Source organism: Danio rerio, chromosome 8 (assembly GCF_052040795.2).
Source record: "Danio rerio strain M-AB ecotype USA chromosome 8, GRCz13ab, whole genome shotgun sequence".
Lineage (NCBI taxonomy): Eukaryota > Metazoa > Chordata > Actinopteri > Cypriniformes > Danionidae > Danio > Danio rerio.
In genome coordinates this window covers 57437739-57463484 of record NC_141028.1, presented here as the reverse complement: position 1 = coordinate 57463484, position 25746 = coordinate 57437739, and the positions used below count along the sequence as shown (strand labels likewise).

Genomic DNA, 25746 nt, shown 5'->3' with positions numbered 1-25746 from the left:
CACAAATCTTGAAGGTGCATTTAAGATGCAGTGCACTTCAGTGCTCCACAGACCAAAGATCAACGCTACAAGTTAAGCCTGTGGAATATTTACACCCATTTTCATGAGTAACAAAAATACAATCATATTTAGCTCTAGAACTGTACTGTACCTTCATCATGACCTTTCTTCAACCTTTGGTTAGACACCACTATTAGCAGATATTTCTGGCTCTTTAAACAAGATTCAGACCGTATCTTTAATCATGTTGATTTTATGCAGAACATAATAAGGATTAAAAATCACATATAAATCAAAGTACATACGCGTTTAATTGCAAATAAAGCAGTATATAAAATATAACCCCACTGTACCCAATAGAAATAAAACAAGAAAATGGTCCCATGGAAGCAATCAAAAGTGAGTGTGGCGTAGTATGGGGCGCATGTATTAATGTTCTCGGTTTTCCTCTGCGTTCTTTGGCAGTACTACTGTAAACCGGAGACGCATTTAAAGTCTCCTTTAAAACAAGGCCTCTGAGATGTCCACAATAATGGAAACAACGATTGGAAGCCAAAAGTTTCATGCATATACATACTTCAAGTACACTGTTGAGGTGTATCTTAGATTCACTTCAGTAACTGATTATTATTGACAGTCGTACAGTAGCTACAGATACAGTATGTTGAGTCAGCAACGTCACAGAATTACTATTCTTTTGTGGTAGCTGAGATGTACTTCAAAACCTAATATGCAACATACACAATATACACTCTCAAATTTTGGAAATAAGCTCATTTTACAAGTCACCTAGATTTAAACAGTTGAGTTTTGCCATTTTTTGAATCCATTCAGCCTTTTTTAGCTTAGCTTAGCATAAATAATTGAATCAGATTAGACCATTAGCATCTGCGACAAACTTTTTTTTACATTTTAATCATTTTCGTATTCGAAACTTGACTCTTCTGTATTTATTGTACACATATTAGACAAATTACAATGAAAAAATGCTATTTTCTAGGTCGATACGACTAGACTAGGAAATAATACTCTCATTCTAGTATAATAATCAAGAAACTTTGCTATCAAACAATAAAAAAGTATAGTTCCTTGCCATACTGACCTAGAAAATAGATCATTTTATAACACTTTTAACTCATATAACTCTTTTTTAAAATTGTCTTGTGCAAGATGCTAATGGTCTAATCCATTTCAATAACTTTTGCTAAGCTAAGCTAAAGTGATCCAATTAGACTCTGATATTGGCTGAATGGATTCAAAGATGTGTAAAACTAAACTGATTAACTCTACCTTAGATTCTTTTCAGTAACTGATTATAATTGACACTTGTACAGTAGCTACAACGTTACAGACAGCAACGTCACAGATTTACTAAACTTTTGTGGTCACCGAAGATGATACTTCAAAACCCAATATGCAAATTCTCTTTGTCTTAATGAAAGAAACACACTTGTTTTAGTTTTACAAGGTACGTAGAGTTAAACAGTTGGGTTTTACCATTTTTTAATCCATTCATTCGATTTTAGCTTAGCTTAGCATTGATCATTGAATTAAATTAGACCATTAGCCCCTGCTCAAATTTTTATTAATGTTTTATTTTATTATAATTTTCTTATTTAAAACTCGATTCTTCTGTACTTATTGTATACACATTGGACAAATTAAAATGAAAAATCGCTATTTTCTAGGTCGATATGATTTGACTAAGAACTATAGTCTCATTCTGGTGTAATAATTGCTATCAAACAAGATTAAGAGTATAGTGCCTAGCCATATCGACCTAGAAGATAGCAATTTTCATAACCCTTTTAACTCTCATAACTCTTTTTTGAATTATTTTTGTGCAAGACGCTAATGGTCTAATCCAGTTCAATGATTTATGCTAAGCTAAGCTAATGTGCTCCTGTTAGACTCTGGATGGATTCAAAAAAGTGCAAAACTAAACTGCTTAACTCTATGGGAGTATTAAAATGAGCATATTTCCAAATAAAGTTATATAATAAAGTGTTGCTTTAAGCCTAGTAAACATTTAGCTGAATTTCTAAACAGCTGACTGGTCCAGTAGATCTCCTTACATGAAATCTAAGTAGATGTGATGATTTATATGACCTAGTTTGGCAAAAGCACAAAGAAACTTCACTAACATTATTAGACGACACATTCATTCACTTCATAAACTTGATAACTTTGTCTTCATTTCTGGCAGGGTCTCATTCATTTCTTTGCTAAATTAATGAAAGAAGCTTCTAAATAAACAATATGCATTTTTAGGGTAACACTTTACAACAAGTCTCAATGCACTCTCAATAGCTAATGCAACAATGGTTTAAAATTCATTAATATATTAATATATATATATATATATATATATATATATATATATATATATATATATATATATATATATATATATACACATGAAAAAGAGGAAATTATTCATTTTTGGGTGACCTATCCTTTTCATTTATGATTCATATATACATATAACAGTATAGAACCTTATTGTAAAGTATTAGCCTTCTGTTTCATCCTTCCGTGTTTTAACGTCTCGGATCAATGAACTGTAAAGCAGAATTTGGGTCGAAATGTTATTCAAACGTCAGAAATCCACATGCATAGGAAATTCCAAATAAGGTCAATCAGAGATAAATATGCTAGCCAGTAACAAGTACACCCACTTAAATAGCAGCAAAGCGGATAACCGGAATAGTGTGCAAACTATCATTAAGCACTGATTTACAGTTTGGTTTCAGTACCAGACATGTAACATATATATATATAAGGGGAAAGCCGCTAACGGAGAATCCTGAAGCTCTTGTGTTACTCTGTAAAACACAAATGCATATGTGTATTTGACAACAAGCATCTAGAAGTCTATCTGGGCCAAACGAATATTATACCATATGACAATAATATATAGCATTAGACAAACATGTTATAGGCTGCACTGTGTAGCCACCCCATACCACACCACCACAAAAAGTAACTAACAAATAATATTAATAGTACAAATAATAATACAAATAATAATAATAATAATAATCACATTCCAGTCAACAGCAATGATATGATGCTTTCAGAATCGGAGATGAGATACGATTACTTTGAAACACAACTCAGCTTCTGTGGGAATATTATAGGAAAGCTGACATGTAGAAAACCCTTCAATTGCCTTCATGTTTTTTTTGATAGTCCGTATTTGTGTGTGTGTGTGTGTGTGTGTGTGTGTGTGTGTGTGTGTGTGTGTGTGTGTGTGTGTGTGTGTGTGTGTGTGTTTTGGGTGTTGGTCAGGAAGCATTTACTCAACAGTCACAGACTTGGCCAGGTTTCTTGGGCAGTCAACCTGTGGAGAAGAAAAACAAAATGAAGCGTCAGACATCATGCTATCAGATCTTGTCATTTAACCAATATTTTTCAAGAATCATTATTCATCGTTAAGGTCTTTGCGCACTGAAAGTCTGAAATTTGTCTTCATTTGTCCAATGCATATTAATTAGTCCATTATGAAAAAAGCAAAACATTTCCGAATCAGTTTAAGCAGTCTCCTCTCTCTTCGCCAAAGCAGAAAAATAAATAGTAATATGCTGCATATTGGGCTCTATTTTAATGATCTAGGTGCAAAGTCTAAAGCTTGATTTATACTTCTGTGTCGAGTGATCGGTGTGACCTGCTGCGCATGCAATGCGCATAGTCCTGCATTTATACTTCTGCGCACTGTTTGTATTTGCAGAGCACTAACACTTCTGAAATGCTAGCTGGCAGTAGGTGTTTCTGTTCCTCAGTTTCGAATTTATTTGCGGGTGTTTTGTTTTTTCTGAACGCTACCTTCATGTACAAGTGGCTCAAACTTGCTCATTTGGAGACGGGAACCGGAGGACGTGCAACAACTTTAATCATAATGTAAACACAAAACAAGTTTCCATCTGGAGCTCCTTCATGAGACTCCACACTTGTAAACACTAGCTTCACTGGACTCGCAGGGCTCCCCCCTCCGCCCATGCTCGTCAGTGCTACCAAGCAGACCAATCACAGAGCTTGCGCTACGCTTCATTGCGCGTCAGAGCAATGCGTCCACGCGTAGGCTGTGCCAAAGCATTCACGTGTGCTTGATGCCAAAGTATAAAGCAGCCTTAAGGCGCAAAAGCATTAAGGGTGTGTCTGAATCCTCTTTTGCTATATTAGGGATAGAAAAATCCGCTCTACACTGCAGCGCATGGTCTAATAGGGTTGTGCTTATTCTCTTAATGAGTTCTGGGTGTGTTTTGAGCATAACCTGCATTAAACCAATCAGAGTCTCATCTCCTATTCGCTTTAAAAGTCAGTTGCGTCACACATTGGTGCATTTGGCGGACATGGCGGACTGTCAGTGGAAACACTGAACGCTTCACCAGCAAGAAAACATCAAAACAGACCACCTGCAGCACGAAGATAAAGAACGAGCCTCCTCCATTCAGCTTCTTTACTTTCTCTTTACTTTACTCATTTACTTTCGTGGAGTAAGCAAAAGGCGTTGTGCGTACTTCTAAATTCAGTTCTAATTTCCAGCAAAGGAATACATGAGCAATAATAATGAAGTGTGGTCAAAAAACTGAGTTATATCTAAACACACGTCCTGTTCTTATGCCCCATATGATGATGCAGATGTCTCCAAAACCTGACAGGTGGACAAACCACAGAAAAGGGCAAATTCTACAGCAGGATAGCGCTCCTTCTCATACTTCAGCCTCCACATCAAAGTTCTTGAAAGCAAAGAAGGTCAAGGTGCTCCAGGATTGGCCAGCCCAGTCACCAGACATAAACATTATTGAGCATGTCTGGGGTAAGATGGAGGAGGCACTGAAGTTGAAGCCAATAGACTGATTTCACGCGGCCGCCATTTTCAAAAGCGAAATCGAGGCTGCGGTGGGAAGAAACCCAGAAGTATCATTGGGAGTTACATAGGAATGTTCTGTAACTGGCTGTATATCTTATCAGGGAAGATAAAGTGACACACATTTATCATTTCTCCGCCTTCCGGGTGACCCGAAGGTCTGTTCTGAACGAATGGTGAATGTAAAAAGGGATATCAGAGCTCATTTTCAGCTAAGTTAAGAGAAATGGCAGTAGTTAGCAAACGTTTTCTTTCCCAAACACACGTTTTAGATGCCATTCATCAAACTCGAGTTAATAAACTGATTCTTTCACTATATTAGACTCGTCACAATACTGAATTAAAAGAAAAACCGGCAATTTCTCGCTAAGATTTAAGGCAATGTTGATGGCTTTCTTAAAACAGCGCTGATTTGCCATTGTGTTCACATGTTCAACAGAAATGATTGTGATTGGCCGAGAAGGTCATCAGTTCACCCACCGCTGTTTACTGAGCACAAACACAGACGAGTCGAGCGATCTACTTGATGATTCGACTGATCTTGACGGCTGCTTCGCCCTCCAGTCCGTGTATCTGTGTTTGCACAGGGTGAAGAGCGGTATACTTAGCGCAAACCAAACACAGATACACGGAGACTGAAGCGCGAAGCCGTGAAGATCAGTCGAGTCATCCACGCTCAGCAGCGATTTCATGTTAGCGGTGAAATTCAGAAATTCAGTACCAGGACAACACTATTACAGACAACACGAGGGTGTGCTGCAGAGGACTGCAGTGTTATCACTCACCGGGTAACATAAGCTCAAGCAGGAAAGCGTCCTCACGGTGTTTAACTAGTGCCATGAGCTGAAGCCTAGGAGGACACTTAAGCGTATCACTGAAATTGTGATCTTGTTTGATGCTAAATTGCTTTTAATCGTTTAAAATAAACTTACTGAATGATATTGAAGTGATGTTTACACTATTTCTGCATTTTGAAATCTCGGCAACAGCCGGAGGTTTGTAGTACACAGCATGTTACTGCAATGTTTACAGTGCTGGTCCTATACTTCCGGATTTCTTCCCACCGCAGCCTCGCTTTGGTTCTTTAAAAATAAGCGTATGGATCTTGATGAACTCTGGGAGTCCTGCAAGAACGCTTTCTTTGCCATTCCAGATGACTTTATGGGAGTCAGACACAATATTCAATCTGTTTCCACTGCAGCATGACTTTATATTCTATACTGGACACTATTTCTGTTAAGTGACAAGACTTTTCTCTAAGCAAAGTCTGACTTTACTGTCCTAATTAAATTATTAAAAATCAAGGCATGATCATATTTTATTTTCGGCAAATAAGCGTAATCTAGAGGCCTTTGCCTTTCATATAAGCCACTTCTGAAAAAAATTATTCAGTGCATCTCTAAAAAATCTCCCATGAATTACACGCTATCGGCAACGAATATGTACAGTGTATATATACAAGAATATTTACAGTGTGTTTTACATATGCGTAGGAAAGGTGTGCATGAGAAAGAGAGAAATATACACTCACATCGTATCCGCGCAGCACAGCAAGGTGGAAGGACAGCAGCTGTAGAGGGATGACGCTCAAGATGCCCTGCAGACAGTCCACACAGTGAGGCACTTTAATGGTGCGTTTGGAGTTGTTGATGGTCTCGTTGTCTTCTTTATCGCAGATCACGATTGGACGGCCCTAAAAAAAGCAACAAAACCATGTACTCTTACCTAAGAGAAATACTGCAGAGACAAGCAGGTAACATGTTGTTTACCAATTTAAAGTCTGTTCTTTTTTAAAGGGATAATTCACCCAAAAATTATAATCAGGTCATAAGGTACTCACCCTTGATTTGTTCAAAACCTGTTTGAGTTTCATTCGTCTATTAAACATTAAAGATGGTGTTTGTTTTCCATAGTCCATAGTGTTTGTTTTGTCCAACTATGGAAGTCAATGGTTACTGCTTTTCAACATTCTTCAAAATGTTTTTGTTTGTGTTCAACAGAAGAAAGAAACTCAAAGGTTTTGGATCACTTGAGGATGAGTAAATAGTGAGTATTTTTTTTTTCCGTTTTGGGTGAACTGTCCCTTTAAAGATGTAGTATGCTGGGATTGGGGTGAAGCAGTGGCGCAGTAGGTAGTGCTGTCGCCTCACAGCAAGAAGGTCGCTGGGTCCAGCCTCGGCTCAGTTGGCGTTTCTGTGTGGAGTTTGCATGTTCTCCCTGCATTCGCGTGGGTTTCCTCCGGGTGCTCCGGTTTCCCCCACAGTCCAAAGACATGCGGTACAGGTGAATTGGGTAGGCTAAATTGTCCGTAGTGTATGAGTGTGTGTGTGGATGTTTCCCAGAGATGGGTTGCAGCCAGGGCTTTACATTAACCCCCGCGAACCCGCCAAATGCACGTAGATTTCGGCGGTGGCGGGTAAGACAGACACTCCCACTAGCCATTTGGCTGGTTGAAAATAATTTTCCCAGATAACAATTCTTAAAAGCAGGGTTCGACCAGGATGCTCCAATATGCATGCACAGGCGATCGAGAAGCAACACGACTGATAAAAATAATTGCGTTCGCAACTTCGCGCGAGCAAAGCAGGTGAATGCCTAATGAGAGGATAATCACTCGCGCATTGAGATTGCATGGCATTGAGAACAAACATATAAACATTATCTGACGAACATCCAGCAGCTAAATGTGTCTGGAAAAATATTTAAATAATCAGCGCGGACGTGAATGCGTCTGACTGTTCTGATTGGCTAAAGTAGACGTCTCACGTCAGCACGTTCAAGACGTGCACGCGCTCTTTACGGCAATCTTCCTTCTGCATTCACACAGCGCAGCATTCCGGCAAATTACCGGTAATGTTACTTCTCGTTTTCGGAAATTAGCCGGAACAAATTTACCGGTATTTTCAAAAAGGGCCTGTTCACACATACAGACCTGTACGGAAAATTGCCTTTAATTTTCCGGAAAGGTCTGTATGTGTGAAAGGGGCTATTGAATCGATGCAAACGCAAGTTGCCAGATTGACGACTCAAATCGCAGCTAGTGTGCATGATGTTCAAGCCTTACACTGTAATCTGCTCAGCTAATGTTTATAATGCTTATATTCGCTAATTAAAAACCCTCTTGTGGATTTTTATAACTATTATAACAAAATGTTATAACTCTGTCCTCTATTGGTCGCATTTTGTGCCACACCCACATATATTGAAACAGTTTTTAAATACTCATTAATTTTCCTTCACCTTGTGCCTATCAGCGGTCGCCACAGTAGGGCTGGGCAATTAATTGAAAAGTTATCGAAATCGATATTCATAACCTATAATTGATCAAATTTTCCAGGTTGATTTATTCAATTACTTTCCCTACCGTGTGTGTGGAGTCACGTGACCCCGCTTTGTTACGATCGGTCCCATACCCGCACACCTCTCAAAAAAAATTTAACTACATGTCGTGACTACACACAACGCAGGCTTTGTGATTTGTCGTTTGATAGCGGTAACGAGCGTGAGCGGCGCGGATTAATTTCAGTTGTTCACCGTGGATGTTCAATAAATAATCATAGACAGTAGATAGTGTGTGTTTCCTTCAGTTATTTTAAAATCAAGTTATGCACCCTACATTCAAAAATCCCTCGCTTATAATATGTGAGCATATTTACCGTAGAGAACTTGAAAATTAATACATTAATAAAATAATCGTTAAAATGTTTAACTAATCAAGATTTAGATTTTAGGCCAAATCGACAAGCCCTTCGCCACAGCGGAATGAACCGCCAACTATTCCGGTATATATTTTATGCAGTGGAACCCAGCGCTGGGAAACACCCATACACTCTCATGTTCACGCACACACTCGTACACTACGGCCAATTTAGTTCATCCAATTCACCTATACCACATGGCTTTGGACTGTGGGGGAAACCGGAGCACCCAGAGGAAACCGGTAGACGGAGAGAACATGTAAACTCCACACAGAAAGGACTCGAATCAGTCACCCTTCTTGCTGTGAGGTGACGGTGTTAATTCTAAAAGCAGATATCACTTACCTGTCTCGCCACCACCTGCTGCAGTGCGTTTTGGCACTTGGTGTACGTGTGGTCTCTCATGATGATCATTATAACAGGCATGAGTTTGTCCACCAAAGCCAGCGGGCCGTGCTTCAGCTCTCCAGCCAAAATCCCCTCCGAATGCATGTATGTGATCTCTTTAATTTTCTGAAGGACACACAAATGAGACATGGGAACAATTAAACAAAGCTAAAAAAACAAACAAAATATCTGCACTGTAAAAAATGAAGGGTTCCACACAATTCATTCTGTTCCAACACAAATCAATTAGGTTTAAAGTGCAGTATGGACCCCAAGTGGTTGAATTAGGTATTGCACACCTGGTTCAAAACAAACGCAAGCGCAGGTTGCCAGATTGACGACAACAACAGGAGTGTGTCTGGGCATACCTGTCTAGCCTCCCGTTTTTCCCGGGATTCTCCCGTATTTTACAGTTCTATCCCGCTATCATCCCGTAAAGGTATTTTCTCGTATTTCTTCTGTATTTTCAGTCTTTCTCTGAACAGCCGAGCCTCACTATAAGCAACCCATACCGCCGAACCACCAGGGGTCGCACCTTGCTCTTAAACGTGAGTCTGTTCTGTGCTTTCGCTTTGTTTAGGAATGAAAACACTTCTTAACAAATATTAAAAACAGCTCGATTCGCTTTCCTTTTGATTACAGGTGCCGTCACCCATCCTATACAATCCTCAAAACAGCCATATAATGGTGCATGACTGTCAGCTGACGCGCTCCATAGTGATAAAACAGATGCCGTTTCCCAAACGGATTCTGTACACGCGTTTTGAATCGGAGAGAAATGTTGGGTTTTGGGGTAATCCCTTATTTTCGTGGGCATATCCCTTATTTTCACATCCCAATGTTGACAGAAATGCGTCTGAGTGACTTTCGAGCCTAAAGGCTGATTTAAGTCGTGGCCTAGCTAAAAACATGATGGGGGCAATATTTTCCATATTAAAAGAAGTATTTGTCCTAACCAACACCGCAAATTAATATTTTAGAAACGGCTATTTCTTGCAGCTGAACAACAGAAAACTGACAATGATCACCTCAGGTACATCTCATGTGCTTTATTCAGTGATGAATATTAATAATGTTAGTTTGAATGTCAATTTACGTGACATTTACTGCCGTACTACTGAAAGCAGCAGCAGATAGTTCACCTCAGATCTTGGCAATAAAATAAACAGTTTGAAATACCCTATGAACAGCAGCTACGCTAATTTTTCTCTCTATCCTCTTTTTCCACCTAGGGATACTCATCCTGAGGTCCTCAGATTATGCGGAGTCACTGATTGGATCCAAGACCAGCGACGAGATGTTCCCAAGGTTTCCATATCCGGGACCAGGCCATATCCTGAGCTGCTGCTGAGCTGATGGTCATGGGGAGTGGAGAACACGAGTCTGATTCCATTGACGTTCCAGGGACAGACGAGTCTTCGCTGAGGCCAGCTTCCAGCCTCCACCGCGGTGACTGAAGCTCTGCACAAGACTTTTGGCCAGAGGAGAAATTAAAATGGTCGTGCCAAACTGAGTCTGGTTATCTCAAGGTTTTTTTTCTTCACTCTCCTATCAGGTGAAGTTTTTTTTCCCTCTCCGCTGTCACCACTGGCTCGCATGGTTCAGGATTAGTAGTACGCATCGATGAATTTGCTCTTCAGTGTTTGAACTCTCAGTAATGACTTTAAACCACACTGAACTGAGCTAAACTGAACTGAACTTAAACACTAAAAACTGAACTACACTGTTCTAGTTACTATGACCATTATGTGAAGCTGCTTTGACACAATCTACGAGCAGGATCCGAAAACGCGGTCGAAATTGAAAACGAGGGCTTTTGCTTTTTTTTTTTTGACTGCTTTTGCAAACCGCCGCTTGGGTTTAGGGAAGGAGGAGAAGGAGGAGGAAGAGGAGGGCGGCCGGGTCGGCCGAGGGCTCCCGAGACGCGAAAAAGCGCGCACAGCTGCCTCTCGCGGATCCGCGAAAACAAAAAACGCTTGAATACGTACCTCCCGGGATGTATCTCGCGGTCCGCAGAAACGTCCGCGGGGCTACGTTTCCACAATGAGCCCGGGTTGGTAATATTAGCACTTCTTTAGCACTTTCCAAAGTAGGATTTCGAGTATCATAGATTTTTCTTGTTTTTTCCAGGTGATCTCACACAGCCTTTATAACATTCATGTCTGGACCCTGTGGAGGACATTTCATGACTGTCTGTGTTTCATCAGCTGTTTTTTTTCCTCCAGATAGGATTTCACTGCAATTAGCGGATCATTATCATGCTGAAGTTAAAATGTATTACCACTGAAGTCCTTCCCAGAATGAATTGCATAATGGATTGAAACCTATCTGTACTTTACAACAATCACAATTTCATTAATTCAGACAATACTGCTAACAACACTGCAGCTCAAACCAGGGCAAAGCCTCTCTCCAACATTGGCTCGTGAAAAGTCATCAACCGTCACCGAAGTACTGTTCCGTTAACATCTTGCCAAGTTTAGATAAAATTCCCGCATGTGTCCTTGCTCTGCCCCTTTGGTCAAGGATGCATCGAGAGGTGAATTGTACTATCTTGTGAAGCTCAGGTCTCCAAGAATGCATTGCAGCTAAACCAGCAAACGCTAATGGAGGAGGAGAAAACCTGCACGGTTTTAAAACTAGTTCTTTACTGTGTCACAAAATAAAGTTTTAACAGTTTTTCAGGCGAGAATGTAGTTGTTTTAAACTCGAATCGGCAGTTTATTCACAAAGATCTTTGATGATGTGGCTCAGCTTATGCGGACTCCGACTCCCAGCATGCCAGCGGGAGCTCCGTCATTACCTCCCCTACCAAGAGCAGCTTTACTTCGGCCAGTCCATCTCTGATGTACCGCTGGATAGCATCTGTCCATTGTAGTTAAAACACTATATTTAATACATCTCGTGTATATCTAATTTTGATCTAATCAATTTATTATTTGTTATCAGATGTATTATTTTGGTGGTGTTATTTTGTTACCTTTTATAATTGTCTTTAATTATGTTACTGTGTTGTACGCTGTTTGTCTTTACCAAATTGCTTAATGTTCTCTTTATTTCTTATTGTATATGTCTTGTAGTTTATACTTGTATAATGTCCATTGTAGTTTATTAAATCTGATAATATAATAACACAAAAAAAATCTGGGTAAAAAAATTTAATAAAATACAAAAAAATTTAAAATAAATGTAATTAAATTTTAAAAAATGTAAATTCAAAAACAAAATTTTAATACAAAAAATTTGTGTATTTAATCTGTGTATAATAACACATTTCACTTCACATTTATGGTAATTTATGTTTACATGTTTTCAAATCAAAAATGTAGATTTATAATATCAATGTAATATTAATTATACGGCCGTGCTTTATATAATTAAATCATTTTATTGTTACTGTACAGAGAAACAGATGAATCCACGATAAGGTAAGTGACGTTATAAAGTACACTACCATACCATTTAAAGAAGTACCTGACTTGTGTCCTCAGGAGTTCGTTCTTCCAAGTCTGAACTTCCAAGAACGCAAGTCCGCACTTTGCGTACTTGGTATTGAGAAACATCCACTGTCTTTCATATGTCTTAAACAATTAAACCAAAACAATTCAAACTCTAACCTAACTCCTATCCTAACAAACCATACATCAACGGAAAGATAACTTATTCACCATGTATAAATCTCAATTTTTAAAAAAAAGACAAAAAAAAAGACAACTGTTTTTGTGGTAAAGGGCCAAAAATATTCACTATAACATCAGAAAAACAACAGATTTAATGTTGGCCTAAAACTTTTGCACTACTTAACTGTATGTTTTGTAATGGTTATTGACCCTATTCCAATCATTTTCAAACACTTGTTTTAGTTTAGAAAACTTTTGTTCCAGTTCAGTGCGGATGAACCAGGGGCGGAGCCAGCAATTATAAACAAATGTGAAGTAACAAAGGGATCACTTGTACATCAAACATATGTAGTGCTATCAGATGTGAAAAATGTTTATATTTGTGTGTGTTCCTGAAATAAAGCTATCATAGAAATTAAGCAGACTGGAAACAGAAGCAGGAGGGAAGCAAGTGAGTGATAGATCGATAAAAGGGGAAAAAAGGGAAAGAAGTGAATTTGTAGTCTAACCAGAGCTCCCTCCAGGCAGGTGGCGTAGTGGTAACCTCTACCCATGATCAGGACACTCTTCTGCGGATACAGCTCAGCTGCCAGCTTCTGGATCTCCTCGTCCAGGGTCAACACCTCCTTGATTAGATCTAGAGAGACCAAAGAGAGACACAGCATAGCTTACAATTGTGGACTTACACTAGGAATCAATCAAACTGAAATCAGAATCGCAATTAATCGTTAGCTGTGATAGTCATGCACATCTTGTCAGGAAAGTGCGGTTGTGTAATCAGTAGTAAACGAGCGATTCCATGCATATGTCAATCTTACCATGAAAAAAGACAAAATAACAAAACCCTTTACAAGTTGTTTGTGTAGGCTTGTATTTTACAGTACTGTAAAAATACCCAAACATGTCTCTGTCAACTAGGGGTGTCACGATTTCGATTAATCGAAATTTATGCTCAATTTCGATTATCGAATCAAAAAATAGAATCGTCGATGCTGCCACGCCCCCATGTCACGTCAGCTTGGCTTGCCAAGCAGGAAAAAAACAGGCTTGTTGAAGTGCTTGTTAAACTGCAGAAGCAGGAGACCCGTCGACAGAGCTTAAACCCTCTCCTCTTTCAATGAAGTCGCCGGTGTGTAAGCATTTTGGATTTCCAGTGAGTTATGTTGACAACGTTCGTGTTGTCGACAAAAAAAAAATAGTTTTGCAAGCTCTGCTATGTACATATTACGTACGGTTCGTCCGATAGACAACACCGGCATCGCGATCCTCCGCCCGCCCCCGTTGCAAATCTGCTCGCGAAAAGTACACACTCAGGCCCTGTTTACACTGTCTTTGTTTTTAAATGGTATTTTAGAACGACAACGATTTGACATCCACAGTGGCGTGTAGCATTTCTGAGCAGCCCTCCTTCCTCTCTACCTCTGAAAATGCACATCACGTGACCACACACAGACACAGACGCACACACAGCCTTGCGCTCGAGACAGCAGGTCCAGGCAGTCAGAGGACTGCTTCAATCTTTCACTTACTAGTACTTAGTCATTTTAGCGAACACCTCAGATACTGTTTGCTGGTTCCTGTTGGTTGTGCCTCTTTTTTACCGACGCCATTATAACGACACAGATCACTGCCTATTCCCGAGTCCCGCAGAAAAAGTGATTGACAGGTGGTAATTATGTGTGTATCTTGCCTTTATTCATTTACTGTATGATTTGCTTATGGGTAAAACAAAGACCATGCAGGTCAGTTAGTTTAAACGGTAGGCTACAAATAATTAATTGGTCATTAATTCATTAATTATTTATAATCGAAAATCGAATCGAATCGTGCCTTCAGAATCGAAAATGTAATCGAATAGAGGATTTGGAGGATCGTGACACCCTTAATGTCAACATTTTCAAACAATTTTAATTGATTTACCAAAGGCACACAAGTGCCAATTTTACGGATACCGTACCCATAACAGCATCTTTCGTCATAAATGCAAACATGTAAAAAAAAAAAAAACTTGCATATTTTTGGACACATACATAACAAGGTCATTTCCCTCATTTAAAATATAAAACATCCTTACAGATTTATATTTTTCTGATCTGGGAATTTCTGTTCAAGTTTTTACAGCAAAACTACATCCATAACATTGGAATTACTTCTATATTTTCTCCGAAAGCCAGGGGGCGCTCTCGTGCCGAAATTCTAAACATCCTATCGAAAATCCTCATAGGTTGTTAAAATTACTAATCATTGTCTAATATCCCTAAATTAACAAGATAATTACCATAGGCTAATAAACACATGAATATGCAATCATCTAACAGAATGACCTGTTTCAAATGACTGACCTTTTGTAGTGAGTTTGTAGTAAATGAATGTTATCAAATGTGATTTTTCACCAATTTGTCACATATTTTAGCAGAAACTTAGCGGTAGTTCACAAATAAGCTATGCAAAAACAGCTGTCATTATCCCATAACAATCATCTTCGATTAAATTTCTAGATTAAACTGTCTGCAATAACTAACATGATTGTGTTTAGCTTGCAAGTGAACTATAGCCCCTTTCACACATACAGATTTTTCCGGAAAATTACCGGCAGTTTTCCGGAAAGGTGTGTATGTCCTGTTTTTTTCTTCTATTTTTGAAAATACCGGTAAATTTGTTCTGGCTATTTTCCGGAAAGAGAAGTTGTAACATTACCGGTAATTTGCCGGAATGCTGCGCTGTGTGAATGCAGAGGGAAGATTGCCGGAAAGAGCGCGTGCACGTCTAGAACGTGCTGACGTGAGACGTCTGCTTTAGCCAATCAGAACAGTCAGACGCATTCACGTCCGCGCGGTTTGGGAGATTAAAAGCCTTTGAATATTTTTCCAGACACATTTAGCTGCTAGAAGTTAGTCAGATCACGTTTATATGTTCTTCTTAATGCCAACTGTGTAAATAATCATTGATAAGATGCTTATGATAAGCCGTTGTTTGTTTACCTTCAAGCTTTGCGTGTGCCTGTGAAACAGCCTGTGAGCGCCTGCACACGCACATATTATGAACATCTCGACATGCGAAAGTGTTCCTCCATATGTTTTCATCGAAGTTGTTCACAATACTGATCCATCCACAGAGTTTGTAATGTAGTCAAATGTTTACAAATACAAGCGCAGCCGTTTAGCGCTCATTTGTGGTGAATGATGTCAGAATTTACCGGTATTTTGGAACGGATGTGTGAACGCTCTTTTCTGGAAAAATTCCGTAACGTCCTCGCCTGTGTGAACAGTGCTTTTTTGTAAATACCGGTAAAGTCGTTCCGGAAATTTTTCAGATATTTACCGGTATCACTGTGTGAAAGGGGCTTATGACTGTGTGTAGTAAATGCTTCACCATCTAATCCTAGAAGCCTATTGCTGACTGCAAAACCGGCTTCAATAACAAAATGCACATACAATCGCATTTTTTGTGCATCCCTACATTGTACCTTGCAATTTGTACATTCGATTGTCAAATATTGATATTGAAAATAAGGTTTCAGTTTAATAACTTGTCAGATGAAGTCAACATTTCCTTGTTTACTGCGTGAAGGTTCAAAAATATGTCTAAAAATCTAAATATTTCTATAATGTATAAAAAAAACTGCATGGGGGGATAAAAATGATGCATTTAAGTGTGACAATGACATGATTCAGCATACAACTGTAGTTACGGACTTGTTTGAATTTTTCATGTCAAAGATTGTAAATACAGTGAGCAACAATACTCGAGCAATAATTCCACAATCAGCAGTTTTGAGCATGAATAGTGAGCTGGAGAGCAGGGGGAACTTTAGCAACTGTCTGCCAACAAATTCCTGATCTCATTGGCTTGGAAGCGGAACGAAAATCTCCACAGAGGGAGAAAAAGCAAGAGCTGGAGAAAGATATGGGGGTGAGCGCCCCAGCAGACACTTGTGGTCCAATGAAGACTTCCAAACAGTGACGGAAAGTAGCTGGCCGAGGACATCTGCTCCTCCTGCAGACCGTCCCGTAAATGAATACACACTGAGATCTGTGACGTCAGCATCTCGCCACCATAAACATACACAAAAACCGCATGTGTACAAAACATAGAATTCATGTACACAATTGAATGTGTCTGCCTGTTTTGTTGAATATTCTCCATAATATTGATTTGGCTTTTTTATCTTCATCTCTGGAAATTTTATAAAGTGCTTTAGAAATAAAGATGATTTGACTGGAGCTCCTTATGTAGATCACATGTTGGCAAAAATCGTTTTAGCATTGTAAAATATTCCTCTTAAATGCACACACATATTAGTTTTGGTGATTTATGAGGACTCTCCATAGGCTTAATATATATTACACCATAAAATTGCTCATTAAATATCCTTGCAGAAGCCCCATCCCTAAACCCAACCCTCTTGGACAACCTGTGGCAAATTTGAATGTGAAAAGACCCCATTAAGTATGATTTTCTAGCAGTTTTGAATAATAAGCACAAAAGACATGTCCTCGTAATCCACCTCAAGATTGTAATACCTAGGTCATACCAAAGTCCCTTTAAGGCAAGTCATTTTACTCTGTCTCTTTTGTTTTATGTCAAAACATTTAAGTCACAAAATCTGTAAAAACTCACCTGATCCGACCCCCTCCCCCAGAGAATTGTCAGTCTATATCGATCGATGACTGGCTTCTGTACTAAAAAGCGGGTCTTCATTCGCCATATTGACCATTACACCTTTCCTCATTCGAATCTATACGAGTGACACGTCTTGTGTATTTTATAGTCTTTGTGGCAAATTCGAATGTGAAAAGACCCCATTAAGTATGATTTTAACAGTTTTGAATTACAAGAACAGAAAGCATGTCCTCATAAACCACCTCAACATTGTAATACCTAGGTCATACCAAAGTCCCTTTAAGGTAAGTCATTTCACTGTCTTTTTCATTTCATGTCTAAGTGTTCAAGTCACAAAATCTGCAGAAACTCAAGTTTGGACCGAGCCCCTCCACTAGAGAATCGTTAGTCTATAGCGATCAATGATTGGCTACAAGTACTACAAGGCAGGGACTTCCATCGCGATATTGACCGTTCCATTTTCCCCCATTTAAAACCATACGAGTGACAGGTCATGTCTTGTGTATTCTATAGTCTTTGTGGCCAATTTGAAAGTGAAAAGACCCCATTAAGTATGATTTTAACAGACCTGTCCTCATAAACCACCACAACCTTGCAATACCTAGGTCATATTAAAGTCATTTTAAGGAAAGTCATTTTATTCTGTCTCTTTAATTTCATGGAAAACATTTGAGTCCCACAAAACCTGCAGAAACTCGGGTCTGGACCGAACCCCTCTCCTAGAGCAGTGGTTCCCAATGTGGGGGTCACGAGGCAATGAAGGGGGGGGGGGGGGGGGTCGCCTGGTGATTTTCAAAAATCGATTTATTTTTATTAAACCATAAGAATTAACATATTTTATCCATAACTATACTGAAAATAAAAATAGTCGTTTATAGTTACTATATACTATATAGTTACTATAGTAGCTTATAGTTACTAGTTCTATTGGATTGCGACCCCTGGGGTAATTACATTATATTAAAGGCAGCAATAGCGTCAGATGCATTTTGATTTTATAACATCAGGTTATACTTTCTGGCACATTTAAAGCACTGACACAAATTTAATTGGTGTGTCTGCGTCATTACATGCAAGGTTTCTGTATTTATAACCACCTCAGAGGATATTGGGGGTCGCGAGTCACTGGCATTGTTATTTTGGGGGTCGCGGGCTGAAAAGTTTGGGAACCCCTGTCCTAGAAAATCTTCAGTCTATAACAATCAATGATTGGCTCCTGTACTAGAAGGCAGAGCTTCAATCTCCATATTGGCCATTACACTTTCCCCCATTCAAAGCTATGCAAGTGACATGTCTTGTGTATTCTAGTCTTTGTGGCCAATTTGAATGTGAATAGACCCCATTAAGTATGATTTTAACAGTTTTGAATTATGAGGACAGAAGCCCTGACCTTATAAACCATATTAACATTGTAATGCCTAGATCAGGGGTTTTCTCGGTCCTGGAGGTCCGGTGTCCAGCAGATTTTAGCATCAACTTGCCTCACCACACCTGCAAGGATGTTTCTAGAAAGCCTAGTAGGAGCTTGGTTAGCTAGCCCAGGTGTGACTGATTGGGCTTGAAGCTGAAATTCACAGGAAACTCGACCTCCAGGACCGAGATTAAGAACTCCAGGCCTAGATCATCCTCATGTAATTATGCAAATTTTCACGTAAACCACCAAATCCAGCACACACACACACACACCTGCATTTATGTTTACCTGGCAATATGCGGAGGCCTTGTATGATTTCTTTTCTCCGCGGCTGCACAGAGATTCTGTCGTCACACATCAACAGGGCAAACATGACGAGAGCCACAAACTGACTTGTGTACGCCTGCAATAGACAAAAAAAAATAGCAGTAAGTAGAGTTCATACGAGCTAGAGATTAAATGTTTTTGTTGCTACAGATGCGCTATCACCATGTACTCTAATCCACAGACACCCCACAAACAAGTTGGACATCAATGCCATTCATGAAAATGAATATATAAATACACAATGTCTATAGAACGCATAGCATACATGTGGCATTCGAAGAGGTATCTAAAAACAAATCTACGTATTATATATTTACAAAATGGTGCCAAACAGTCAAGAACCACAGCATGACAGACAAGGACATACATATAAATGTGGATGTAAGAATATGGGTTTGATTGTTTTCACAAACGATCAAAGAGATTTCAAGTTCTCAGAGGATTCTGCCTTATTTAGCGGTTGTTATTTAGGAATAACATACCTTGGAATGTCATGACTGACCAATCAGAATTAAGTATTCCAGACAGCTGTGTTTTTACTTTAAAGCAGAGGAAATTAACTGGAGATGATGTCCAAGTCAATAAAGACTCATTGACACTACAGCTTCACACTACAATATCACCACAGACTAAAGTCTAGTTTATACTTCTGCGTCAAGTGACTGGCGTAACTCACGGCGCATGCAACGCGCACAGCTGTGCATTTATACTTCTGCGCCCTGTCTCTGTTGGTCTGCATTAACACTTCCGAAACGCTAGTTGGCAGTGAGGTGTAAATGTTCCTCTGTGTCGAGTTTCTTCGCTTCTGTTTTGCTTTTCCTGAACACTTCCGGGATGTACAAGTGGCTCAAACTCGCTCATTTTGGGGCAGGAACCGGCGGACGTGCAACAACTTTAACTATGAGGTAAACACAAAACAAAACTTTCCATCCGGAGCTCATTCACGGGACTCCACACTTGTAAACAATCACTAGCGCCATTCGCGCGGCTCTTGGTCCCGCCCAGACTTGTCAGCGCTACCAAGCTGACCAATCACAGAGCTTGCGCTACGTGTTGTTGCGACGTGTAGTTACATTTTTTGAGAGGTACACGTCAGCCACGCCGATGGCCACGGCGAAGGGCTATGCGTCAGCGCCGTAGCTTACGCCGGCTTTTGACGCAGAAGTATAAATCAGCCTTAACAGTAGTGTGAAGGTGAAGCAACCAGCTGAAAAAAAAACTTTGGCAAGCTGTTTAAATCTCCTGTAAACAACTCCAAACAGACTTTGCCTGGGTCTCATTTAGTTTGAAATGACCACTCGCCAGTTCGTTCTCACTTGCTCTGATATTTTGTTTGCAATGCAATGACATTCAGACATTTTTGTGGCTAGAGGGTCCAAATACTTGTTGGGGCCACCAAGATGTTTGACAGATGTTTTCCATGTGCCAATTTAACAAATACGGCAATTACCAAGATGCATATTGTTGAAGCCAAGTGCTCATTTATGGTCCACATTCTACACCTGGTCAAATGACGAAATTGGCAAAGACACTATACTGTGTTTCAGTTTAAGATGTGGTATAAAAATATAAAGAAAAAATTTATTTGGCTTAAAGATTAGCCAAGTAAGACAAGGCAAAAGACAAGGAAGAGATGAAATACGTTCTCTCATCTTCCTATTTTTCTTTCTATCACACCTATGATCTCAAAGCCTCTGTGGCTTGTAAATTGTTTTAACGGCATTCCTCGAGGCATACGTTTGTCACATTACATGTCTGACTCTAATCCAGCCCTAAGCTTCATCTTTCAGAGCCTATTAAAGCCACTCTCAGTCAAATGTGAAGCACATTTATAAAGCATTCAGGACGATTGACAACATGCTCCGGCTCACTTGTGGTTCTCAGAGTTCATGCAAGATGCTTTCAGTTTCGGTAGAGGAGCCACGGACCATACATCCATCCTGACAAATCACTACCACATGAGAGATCATCCATTCAGATCACAGATACTTTCATCTGACACAATTTACTACCTGTAGAGGTAGAGTTCCTGTGCCAGGTTAAGTAACTAATAAAAGACAGATTGTTATCTTGGTAAGCATCTAGATCCCACAGTTGACATGTGAAGTGGAAATCCTGTAGAATTCACTCAAGGAGATGACGTCTTTTAAGGTCACTGAGTGTTTCCTGTTTTGTATGCTTTGAATATCAAATGTACAACCAATAGGCTGAGATCAAGTCCAAATGGACTCAGTAAGTAACAAATCTCTGTCACCATAATCTACAACACAGCAGTCCACACAACACTGCATCAACAAAAGGACACACTTGCTGAATGACCATAAAGACCTAGAGCAGGGGTGGCCAACGCTGTTTCTGGAGATCTACTTTCCTGCACATTTCAGTTGCAACCCATATCAAACACACCTGCCTGTAATAATAAAGTACTGTTCAGGTCCTAATTAATTAGTTCAGGTGTGTTTGATCAGAGTTGGAGCTGAAATCAGCAGGAAAATAGATCTCCCGGAACAGGGTTGGTCGCCCATGACATAGAGCTTCATTTGGAATCAAAACCCTGAATAAAGTATGGTTTCGAATGCAGACATAATACCTACTGGCTATTAAAATAAAGGTGCAATACTTGGGCCCAATCACATTTCTACTCATTAGACCTTCCCCTATCCTTCTGTTTTGGGTTTCAGTGTGCGGTTAGGTGTTTTATATAGACTAGCCTTGATTGCTAATCAACAAGAGACGATGACTGAGTTAAATGTTCAGAATAAGGCTCCATATAAGGTTATAATTCAGCACTTTGGAAAAAGAAGACTCCTAAGTAGCACAATGAACAAGTTCTTGCACTATCATGTTGGCGATGCACCAAGTGTTTGTAATGCTGAAAATACAGAACGCTCCTAAAGACCCCCTATTATACAATGAAAAGGGTCATATTTTGGTTTTAAGATTCCTCAACAACAGGCTGATATGCATGCATGGTCAAAAAGACTTTCATTGTCTTATAATATGCATTTATTTTTACCTAATTATCCCAGCAACTCCCATATAAAAAGTTCAGCGATTAATTTTTTTCCCAATCCCCTCCTTAGCGTGAAGCTGCTAATCTGCGCTGATTGGACCGATTACAGCCTGTTGCGATTGGTTGTCGGCATTCAGCAAGAGACAGAGCGAAATGTCCACCACAGCTTAATCAACAATATTAAAGTAGTCAGAGTGTATAGTGTATGCGTGAGTTTTTTTCAGGGAGTCTCCCGTATTTCAGAACCATCTCCAGCCACCCACCCATATTGTTATTTATCCCGGAAAACTCCCGTAATGTCAACCACCCCCCAGGCATTTTGGTACGTTCTGTGAAACCCCTGAGTTGCCAACATTGGTATAGGATCCGATCGCAGTGGCCACCCGAAACATGCGTCATAGTAGTTACTAACACCACAGTACACAAAACCCGGTTCTCAACGGTGTTATTCAGACACCTCACCCCCAAACCTACTCTTTTATAGATGAATTAATAGTTTTAAACACTGTCCACCTTCCGATTTAAGTCTTCCCTACTGAAAAAAACAGCTTAAACCAGCATAGGCTGGTTGGCTGGTTTTAGCTGGTCGACTAGGCTGGTTTTAGAGGGGTTTTGGCCACTTCCAGGCTGGTTTCCAGCCATTTCCAGCTTTGTCTTAGCTGGTCAGGCTGGGAGATGACCAGCTAAAACCAGCTTGACCAGCCTAGCCAGGCTGGAAGCCCAGCCAAAACCAGCTATGTCCGGCTTAAACCAGGCTGGTCAAGCTGGTTTAGCTGGATTTAGCTGGTCATTTTCCAGCCTGACCAGCTAAGACGAGGCTGGAAATGGCTGGAAACCAGTCTGGAAATGGCCAAAACCCCTCTAAAACCAGCCTGGTCAACCAGCTAAAACCAGCCAACCAGCCTAGGCTGGTTTAAGCTGGATTTTCAGCAAGGCTAGCTGGATATTTCACTTCACTTATAGCTGTGTTACACACTACGTGGAAGGTCATTTTGAAGACTCATAATAGGGGCTCTTGCATTGTTATAAGGAAACCCAGCCTTGATGTGTTTAATAAGAGTCAATGGTAGATTGTGAAGAGATGCGGCCCTCCAGGAACAAAGTTTGACACACTCTATGCAAACAAGCAAAAATACCAGTGGAAAGCTGGACTACCACTATAAGAGAAGTGCCTGGAAAGAATTTAGAGGAGCACTGATTTTGCAAGTATGAAATCATAAATGAATCAAAGCTTGCCACAGCAGGAATATTTTGGAAACAAAAGTGTTGTCGTGGGACAGGAAAACTTGCAAAATTCAGACAAACAAAGCAAAAGGTCGCATCTACATCAAATACAGCGGCTGATAAAACTGGCATGAGCTAACTGGCTGTAAGTGGTGTTGCAACTGATGTATTTTGGCAAAGTGGAAGGAACAATTGGAGGGTGTCTATTGTCTGAAAACTGCTGACTGCAAAGATGTTTGATTGGGTTGAACGAAGAAGTCGACCTTACCATCTTGTGTCCAAAAATCGAAAAATTTGTTTTAGTCTACCATAAAAATGAACTTCAAAGTTGCCAGTCTAATACTTAACCCTCACACTCACTTACATTTACAATACTTTAAACATTTGTCTTTAGAGTCAGGAAAAAAGGCATCAGAAAGATGAGTTGTTTTCTCCGCTAACTTATAACTTTACTTTTTCCAGTTTGCAGTTGCAATTCAATTCACTACAGCTGCGATCTGGAAACCCAGGAGCACAAATCTCCAAATAGTTCAGGGAGGGTGTGGGTCTAGAAGTTCCCCCGAGGGACCGCTCTAGTGCTATGCAGACATGGGTGGACTGAAAATAACAGCCTGCATTTGTGGAGAAATTCAACGATTCTCCTGACATTTAAAACGAAAATGGTTTACGGGTAAAATTGACAGCAAACAAAAAGTCAGGATAACTTAACTTGAGGATGATTGAGTATGTTTAGGGGGTATTATTATGAAGTGGACATTTAGTGATTTGATGCCCCTGATCTGGAAAAACATGAATCTGGAACCAAAAAGTAGGAGGATAAAAGAAGAATGGATGGATGCATTTCTACTTTTATTGATGAATAGATGAGAAATTCAGTCGTTCTCTTTGTGATGAGAGATCCAGTTGGGGAAACAGCTTTCAGATTGACCAGGATTGTTCTTAATATCTCCAAAGGGTATTTCTTTGAGGCCGAGAAATCATTTTGATGACAATTCGTCTTAAACAGGCCATCATTTTACACGGGCGTCAAATTTGTGTTCGTGGAATTTGATTGTTTCCATAGAGGTTGAAAACTTACACCACTAAACTTCAATACATCAATATATGATGGTTGCAATATACATTATTTCCACTTCCTAGCATGACATTATTAAAGCATCATGAATATTTAACTTGGATAGATTTGGAGCCTGTGAGAAGATGAACATTGCTCAAGGATCTTGGATGTACTGATTCAACAGGCATGAGATTATCTTTTAATAACGTCATGACTAAATATTTAATAAAACTGAGAATCAAATTTGTAACATGATATAGTAAAGATAGGGGATTCCTTGAATCTCACACCTTATTTTTGTTTATATATTTGAATGTTGCTTATTTGGATGAATCTTCTATATTAAGAAACTATGGATGAATGGTTTGGATTGATGAATGGAGGTTTGGATGGATGGATGTCTGGATGAATGTTTGGATAGATGCTTTACAGATGGATGGATATTTGGATGGTTTTTTGTATTGATGGACGGATGTTTGGACCGAGGTTTTTGTTGATGGAGGAAGGTTTGGATATATATTTGGATGGATGTTTGGACACATGTTTGGATAGATCAGGGGTGGCCAACCTTCCTGCAGATTTCAGTTGCAACCCATTTCAAACACACCTGCCTGTAATTATCACGTGGTGTTCAGGTCCTAATTAATTGGTTCAGGTGTGTTTCATATGGGTAGCAACTGAAATCTGCAGGAAGGTGGCTCTCCAGGAACAGGATTGGCCACCCCTAGGATAGATGATTGTATTGACAATTGGATGTTTGAATGGAAGTTTGTATTGAAGTTAGGATGTTTGGATGAAAGTCTGTATTGATGGTTGGATGTTTGGATGGAGGTTTGTATTAATGGATGGACGGATGCATATTTGTATGGAAGTCTGTATTGATTGTTGGATTTTTGTATGGAAGCTTATATTGATGGTTGGATGTTTGGATGGAGGTTTGTATTGATGGTAGGATGTTTGGATGAAAGTCTATATTGATGGTTGGATGTTTGGATGGAGGTTTGTATTGATGGATGGACGGTTGCATATTTGTATGGAAGTTTGTAGTGATGGATGGATGTTTGGATAAAAGTTTGTATTGATGTATGGAAGTTTATATGGAAGTTTGTATTGATGGATGGACGGATGTTTGTGCGCAAGTTTTTATTGATGTTTGAATGGAGGTTTGTATTGATGGATGGACGAATGGAGGTTTGGATGAAAGTTTGTATCGATGAATGGATGTTCGGATTGAGGTTTGTATTGATGGATGGGGGTTTAAGTGGATCTTTGTGTTGATGGATGGATCCTTGGACAAAGATTTTTATTGATGGAGGTTTGGATAGATGTTTGGATGGAAGATTGTATTGATGGATGGATGTTTGTTTGTACAGAAGTTTTTATGGATGGTTGGTTTGTATTGATGGTTTTGAGGTTTGTATTGATGGGTGGATGTAAGTTTTCAGTGATGGATTGTTATTTGGATGAAAGTTTGTATTGATGGATGGATGTTTGTATGGAAGTTTGTATGAAA

General features: G+C 39.6%; 1 protein-coding gene and 1 long non-coding RNA gene across 6 annotated transcripts in view; one reads left to right on the top strand and one right to left on the bottom strand.

Annotated features, from left to right (window-relative positions):
• Positions 1-25746, top strand: part of LOC147842882 (uncharacterized) — a 797275-nt gene that overhangs the window by 357027 nt on the left and 414502 nt on the right. The gene's annotated exons all lie outside the window — the stretch shown is intronic.
• The window catches only part of gfpt1 (glutamine--fructose-6-phosphate transaminase 1), a 121068-nt gene that overhangs the window by 53613 nt on the left and 41709 nt on the right, over positions 1-25746 (bottom strand). For 2 of the 5 annotated variants that reach the window (XM_087263718.1, XM_087263721.1), the window contains exons 15-19: positions 18901-19015; positions 13085-13212; positions 8914-9081; positions 6402-6563; positions 3308-3343 (exon numbers count right to left, since the gene is read on the bottom strand). In XM_087263718.1, the coding sequence (XP_087119844.1) occupies positions 3308-3343; positions 6402-6563; positions 8914-9081; positions 13085-13212; positions 18901-19015 (609 nt within the window). 5 annotated transcript variants of the gene reach the window in all.